Source organism: Alosa pseudoharengus, unplaced genomic scaffold, assembly GCF_046254945.1.
Source record: "Alosa pseudoharengus isolate Yale_2024_CS ecotype anadromous, Long Island Sound unplaced genomic scaffold, YU_APseudo_1.1 YU_APseudo_1.1_scf_3, whole genome shotgun sequence".
Lineage (NCBI taxonomy): Eukaryota > Metazoa > Chordata > Actinopteri > Clupeiformes > Clupeidae > Alosa > Alosa pseudoharengus.
The window spans coordinates 45,701,595-45,709,296 of NW_027468718.1; the positions used below are offsets into that span (position 1 = coordinate 45,701,595).

The 7,702-nt window shown below is 40.3% G+C and overlaps 1 protein-coding gene across 1 annotated transcript; it reads right to left on the minus strand.

Annotated features, from left to right (window-relative positions):
- Positions 1-5,408: 5,408 nt before the first annotated feature.
- On the minus strand, positions 5,409-6,689 carry LOC143100880 (sterile alpha motif domain-containing protein 9-like). Its single transcript, XM_076264443.1, has one exon. It carries the CDS (start codon positions 6,620-6,622, stop codon positions 5,624-5,626), a length of 999 nt encoding a protein of 332 aa, XP_076120558.1. The 5' UTR covers positions 6,623-6,689; the 3' UTR covers positions 5,409-5,623.
- Positions 6,690-7,702: the final 1,013 nt, after the last annotated feature.

Here is a 7,702-nt window from a genome sequence, read left to right on the forward strand (position 1 = left end):
TATCATATATATAACACAATGTGCTGGATATTATATTTGGTAGCCTATCTATTAATAAACATTTTTGAATGTAGATTTGCAGATGTGTAATCTCGCACACATTTCCGATTCCGTTCTGCTCTTCCGTATCAAGCTACCATTCCTATTGCTATTATTAAGCTATAGACACTGGCAAAGGCAACAGCCACGATGTTTCTCCTACTGCTAAAAACAACGGAGAAGGAGGTTCTGTAGCGCGATCCATGTCTTTTCTCCCTCACGGGCGACAGGCCATGGTTAGCCTAAATAATAATAATTAAGATTATGTTATATTTTCAATATTCTGGATTCAGAAAAGGTAGGCTAATATTTTCTCCATTTCACTTGTTTGCATTTAAGCCTAAATCAATTGTAATGTGAGCTGGCTATGCTCAAATGCTCGAGGGGGCAGGGCATTATGCGGTGTTTAAAATTATAACATCACTTCTTATATTTTTATTTCTTATGTAAACGTAATGAAGCATATAAAGAATGTATTATTCTTAATATCACTGTAGATTAAATTGGTAGGTTTGCTGGGTATTGCTGTGAAACCTAAGCAGCTGGTGCCACCGAAGGCGCTTCATGCACTTTGGAGAAGGATCCGTCAGTGATGCGCTCAGCTTAGCGCAGCGTGTTTAATTCCTCAAACCAATGTCAATAACTGTCTTGAGCAGTAGGTGAACGTCGGAATCATGCGGGAATTGCGGGCGGGAGCGGGACAATGTATTACAGTTGCGGGCGGGAGCGGGACTGAAAATCATAATTCTTTGCGGGAGCGGGCGGGAGCGGGACTGAACACTGCGGGAGCGGGCGGGCGCGGGACTGGAAAATCTGTCCCGCGCAGGCCTCTACCTGAAACTCCCGAGCTGAAAAGTGGCCCCACTCCGGTCCTGCTTCTGTTCGCTATTTTTATAACATCACAATGTCTATTTTCTGTCTCATTTGATGGTGTATGCACTACACTGCCAGCTGTCAATATCTATTAACTGAGTCTGACTCATACAATGTCATCATCCCTCCTCTGAATTGTTACATAGTGCACATGGCCTACTGCACCTTCACAAGTTTTGTGGTCATTTGGCTCCCCCGTGTGGTAACGAGTGGATGTACTATATTCAATGTTTGTCAATAAAAAGACCCACTCTCTTCAAACATGCCCCAGACAAGTCCTCCTTTTTGTTCTAGTGGAATTAGTTATAAAAACAGGTGAACCTCACCTACTCCATTATACTCAGCAAGAAATACAAAAACATAGGAGGATGCTATTGCAGTACCATATTGTGATTTTGTAACATTTACATGTATAAGAGGCTTAAACCTGACTGTTGTGATGTGATCTTTGTCCTTGCCGCAGAACAGGAACCTGCTGTAAACCCGCTTTAAACTGAGTCAGGCCTGTTTAACTGTAACTGAATTGTTACTTTTAATTCTTTCTATTATAAAAATCAATCAATCAAATCAAATGTTTATTTGTCACATACATTATACAGGTAGCCTATAAATGCAGTGAAATGCTTGTTCCACTGACTCCAAGACTGTGCAAAGAATATATATATAAAAAAAAGGAGAATAATAAAGAAAGAAAGTCCAAAGTGCAAAATGTTTAGGCTGTGCTGGTGCTCCTGCTACAATCCTCATTTAGAATCCTAATAGCCGGGGGGTAAAAACTTTTCTGCATTCTCTCCGTGTTGGACTTCAGGCAGCGGTAACTTTTCCACATTCTCTCCGTGTTGGACTTCAGGCAGCGGTAACGCTTCCCAGACCGTAGGATAAAGAAGAGGCAGTTGTTGGGGTAACTGGGATCCCTGATAATTTTTCTTGTTCTCGACTGACATCTCCTTATGTACATTTCCTGTAGGTTGGGTAGGGCACTTCTGGTGGTACGATCAGCTGATCTCACTACTCTCTTACTGGCTTTACGGTCTAGCTCAGTGCTATTTCCATACCAAGCTGTTATACTCCCAATGATAACACTTTCAATGGTGGTTCTGTAAAAGTTCTTCAGTAGTTGTTGAGGTAGCTTGAAGTACTTGAGGCGTCTGAGGTGGAAAAGATGCTGATGACCCTTTTTCACCAGTGAATTAATGTACTGGTCCAAGTCAGGTCTTCAGTAATATGGACTCCAAGATATTTAAAACTCTCTACCATTTCCACTTGAGAGTCATTGATTATAAAAGGTTGATACATCTTATGCTGATCACACCTGAAATCTATAAACATCTCCTTGGTCTTTGTAACATTCAGGAGGAGATTGTTTTTCTGGCACCAGTTAGATAACATGTCTACTTCACTCAAGTAAGCCTGCTCATTGTTCTTTGAAATGAGGCCAACTACTGCTGTGTCATCAGCAAACTTGACAATAAGCGCTTTCAGATATAACCTCCGGAGTATATGAGGAGGTTTGTCAAACGGAGGTCCTACCCTTCGGATGATTCAGATATGATGCTAACCTGCGGACCTAATACTGACCTTATACGGACGTATGTGTGAACGACATACACGCACAACAGAATCTCGGTGTGGTTGTCGAGTGAGGGGTGGGGGCTTGTAGAGTTCACAAGATGCTGAGACATGACGCAGAATATATGCGGCCGCTGCCTGTCACAGCTGCTTCTTGTTTACAAAATATAGCCTATGCATTATGTAGGCTAAAGAAGAAGAAATCTATTGTGCATAGGCTAATACTTGAAGTAGGCTAGTCACGTAAGTGGGCACTTGAAATTGACCTAGCCTACAGTATTTGTATGTGTGCTTCAAATAAACACATTTATCTGTTTTTAACGTTATGTTCCAGAATTAGCTAGGCTATAGAACCCCAAATCTGGTTTGCGTTGGAGAGAGAGAGCATGCACAAACTTTATGGTAGGCTACCAGCCAATTCAGTAGGCTAACTCAAGACTTCAAGATCATACAACGTTTTTAAGCAACAAACTAAATACTAACATTAATAACAGAAGTTGTTCGTTTTTTCATGGTTTATTTTTTCCAAAAGCATCCTCTCCCCATGTGTAGCATTTAAGTAAGGAGCTTGGAACAAAGTTGGGTTTTCTTCGTTTTCATTTTCTCTAGGCATTTTCTGAAAATGTTCAGGTCCAAAAAGTACCATAGTTGGAGAATCACCCATATGCTCAGCAAATATCAGCGAGCTCAGCAGGTCATGAAGGCTATCAATGAACAGAAAACCGTGTTGGCTAACAATTTATTAAATACTCCTGTTATTGTCGTCAACGACGTCGCTATAGGCTACTGCCTTTTCAGCGCCTTCTGCTTATGATGATTCAGTCTTCTGAATTCGTTTGTCCTTGCCATGCAGTTGTAGCCTAACGTGTCTCTAACGTTCCCTTCAGGTGTTCTATCAAAATGTTGTATGCCCTCATGGACAGTAGCTCCATGTTAGAATCATGTACTGCTGTACAATCATATGTGTAGAGGGAATACAACAATGGACTTAAAACACATCCCTGTGGCGCTCCTGTATTGAGAGTAAGGGATGAAGAGATGGGACTACCCACCCGCACGGCCTGGGGTCTACCAGTCAGGAAGTTAAAAATCCATTTACACAGAGATGAATTCAGTCCAAGATCTTCCAACTTAGTGAGTAGTAATACAGGTTTGATTGTATTAAATGCTGAGCTAAAATCTATAAACAGCATTTTCACATAATTCCCTGCCCTGTTATCAAGGTGGGCTAATGCAGTATGCAGTATACAATTGATGGCATCATCAGTAGATCTATTAGTCCGATATGCAAACTGCAAGGGATCTAGATTTAGGGGCAATGATGAGCAGATGTAATTTTTGACCAATCTCTCAAAGGCTATAGACGTCAGAGCAACTGGACGGTAGTCATTCAGGCCAGCAGGATGTGAATTCTTTGGAACAGGAACAATTGTTGATCTTTTAAAACATGTTGGTACAGTTGACTGAGCCAAAGAGAGGTTGAATATTTCTGTGAATACAGGAGCAAGTTGATCTGCGCAGGTTTTGAATACTCGTCCATGAATGCCATCTGGACCTGCCGCTTTTCTGGTGTTCACGCTCCTAAATGCTCTCCGCACGTCATGCTCTGAGAGCGGCATGAACTTGACAGAAGATGCAAAGAAAAGGAAAAGAGCTTCAGACCGAGCGAGGGGGAGTTTCGTAGAGAAAAGCATCAGGCTGAAAATTGTGTATTGAACTTTTCTTTATTTTACTTAAGCACATGGGCAAATATGGCCCTTTCTCTACTGTGCATACCATCTTTGAGGTTGAAAGCCAAAGCTGCTCATCATGAGCTCACTTTTTTTGGAGGAAATCGGGATTTAATTTGACCCAAAGTTTTGGGGAAAAAGGAGGAAAAAGCGTACCATATCGTCTTTTACCACTGTCACAACAGCTGGCAGCGTTATATCGTAAAAATCACAGAAGTTGTCTTACAGTGAAAATATACGTCACATGTACGGTCGCACAAACCATATATATATGGTTTATAACCCTGGGGATGTAAAAGGTGTGTTGCTTACTGAGATTTTTGCACAACCTAGTGGCAAAAACTATTATGGTACGTCAGTTTGGAGACTGAGTTAAGGATTTTCCAGAGCTACAGACAATATAATATGATTACAAATGGCTGATAAAAAAACATCGGATGTGAAGGTCTACAGTTTTCTAATCAGATACAGTAAAGGAAACGATATTATTATTGCAATGAATGTGTCAAAATTAATTTATTTATTTTTTTATGGTCAGTGCAATGTAACATCATAATATACATTAGTTGTGTAATGACATGTACTGTATCAGAGTGGCAAGATAGGACAGAACATTGGTTGTATCTTTTAAAACACTCGTAGTTGTGTGATGGCATGAAGTACTGTATCACAGTTCAAATAAAGATACGGAATGGCAAGGTAAGACAGAACATTGGTTAAATTTTAAAACACTTAGGTAAAATGTTAAGAATAGTATCAAAAAGTCTATAGAAAAGTCAGTGCCATTATAGAAAAGTCAGTGCCATTAAAAAAGTGCTTGAAATGAAAATAGTGCATTAAATGTATGATTAAAGCTGGAATGCTTTCAGTACATAATTGTAGAAACAGGAATTTTTAATTAAGATAACTGTCAATAGACAGGCATAGCCAGTGAGCTTGTTGCATGTTTTAAGCTTCATGGCCCTAGTGCACTGGTACATGTCTGGGTTGGACTACCCCAGAAAAAAAATAAAACAAAAAATAATAATCTCATCAAGTAGATCACCAAATTACATTACATTACATTTGGCTGATGCATGTTTAACCAAAGCGACTTACAACATGGTAAACAGTTTAAGCTTTTTAAAGCAATTCTCTCAACAATTCTAGGACAATTTAAAAAAGGTAGAGTACAATAAGAATAAGTGCATCATGAGTTAGCAAGCATTTTATCAGTGTCAATGGTGCTGTTACTAGCATTTGCACAGTTTGTGCATGTTTTTTTTTTTTAAAGTAGTTTGATGGAAGTCTGAATGCCACTGTTAGGTCATGGAATGTTTGTACGCCTATACTCAATGTTGTACAGGATATCAAAACTGGCTGAATAGTCATGTTCAGCTGGTTATTTGTTGTTAATGGTGGTGAGATCCATTTTAATTGCCACCTACATGACGATGTATTAACTGAATGTCAAAAGCAACAGGGCCTTTCATGGTAAACCCGACATAGAAAGACACTGGGTTACATTCCCTGCCCTTTAAATGACTCATGTATTGGGGGCGAACCTCGACTTTGACATTTGGATTACAGGTGTGTGCCAAAATGCAATTCCTCTGAACCACTCCATTGACTCTCTGTAGGGTCCTTCTGACTCTTTCTTCCCTCCAGATTTGTCCATTGTCAAACTTTTCATGACTCCCAGGCTTGGCAAGGACTGCATGGCTGATCAAGCGATCATAGCCTTGCTTCTGTCCCAAGTAGAAGTGGACAACAGGTCTCTTGCCATGTTCCATCGATTGCATTTCATTTTTAAAAGTGCTCCTAAGTTGCGACAAGCAGGTTCCTAACTTCTCTGAAAGTTCTGAAGGGAAGAAAGGGTTGTTCTCTGGCCACAGAATAACGGTAGCAATGAAATGCACTCCTAATGAGTCAGTATGTGGCACCTGTTGTAAAAGAACCTTGCTCATCATCTGAAGAATAGCAACATAGGGCACAAGACACAGAGAATGTGGCCAGACACAAGCAAGGACTACATTGGCATAAATGTAGTTGACAACATCTCTCAAATTAACATGTTTGTTTGTGTACAGTATGCTATATTGATGGACTATCATCTCCAGTTTAGGACCAGTATTATTTCTTGTGAGACATTTCAGTATGCCAAAATGTGTGTCTGCTTTGTTAATTTCCAGGATCTGCCTTATCCTGAACAAGGTTGGTAAGGTCTTGTTTCCCATAAGCTCTTGTGGATCTGTTTTGCAAAAAAGGTCGGCATATTTCTCGAATGTCCTGAAAAGCTCCTTTCTTGTTCTCTCTTCTTTTACATCCTTCTGTGAGAACCAGGGCTGAAGGTTGATAAAGAAGTTGTCAAGGAAATCAAATTGCCTCCTCAAGTTGTCTTTGATGTTGTGCAAAAATGGGCAGAAGGGCATGGTAGTAAGATTTATGCTTGTTTTTCATGCGATCTTTGCTGGCAACTGTTTGGATAGGTATATTGCCTGAGAGGATCTGACTTCGCCGAAGTTTAGCATGGGAAAACACTGGAATTTTTTCCAGGACGTCCATGACCATCACAGCCACTTGAATTTCTCCAAGACGTCCAGCAATATTGTAGGGACTGCTGTCTCCTTTACTTTGAGATCGCAGAGCAACCTCTTTTTTTGCAATTGCTTGAGTTTCTTTGAAAGCATCTGTGGCACAGCAAGCCATTTTCAGTTAGTCTGTCAAATGGTCAGGTTTAATAGGATAATCTGGATTACTCCCAATGGCATTCCTTAATTCATGCTTGATGACTTGTGCAGAAGTGTCAGCTATGTATGAGCTATCTTTATCAAGCTCTTTGGCTTTTCGTGCCCAGTCTTTTGCTTCTCGGAAATCCTTTTTCCTCAGGTAGTGGTATCTGGCAAGAAGCTGAGCAATTATTGCATTTTTATCATAGCGTTTAGCTGCATTGTACAAAACTGTTTCTTCAGATCCTGGTGTCTCCTTGATAATAGCTTGGATGAGTGGCGAGAAATGGGTTTCTTCACTTTCTGACGAGTAACATCTTCTCACCAGCATGGTGTGGACATCTTGTAGAAGTTTCTCTTTCCCCTGAAGACAATCATAAAACATGTCTGTGGTCAACAGGAGATTGGTGATCTCTGCTTTTGATATACCATGGGTTGCAATCAGCTCTTCCAAACAGTACTCAGCCATGCTTGGATGAATTACTCTCATAGCTTCAAAGATCACTTTGTCCTGGACAGTGCAATGCGTTATAAGTGTGGAGAAATTTCCAAAATCATCCTGTACTTTACAAGAGACAGACTTTGGTTTAGTTGGAAGACCCAGGAATGCTTCACACAGCGTAACAGAAAGAGATGAATTTTTGCAATAGAAATTCAAAAGGGCCATCACAGCAATGAGTTGGGCATGCTTATGGTTGATGTTGAAGCTCTTCAGGGTGTGTTTGGCTACTCCTTTTATGTACTCTGGTGAAAAGTCTTTCTTTAAGATCATGAAACCATAGA

Coding starts and splice junctions, on each gene's coding strand:
- LOC143100880 (XM_076264443.1), bottom strand. CDS start 6,622: ATGCCCTTCTGCCCATTTTTGCACAACATCAAAGACAACTTGAGGAGG.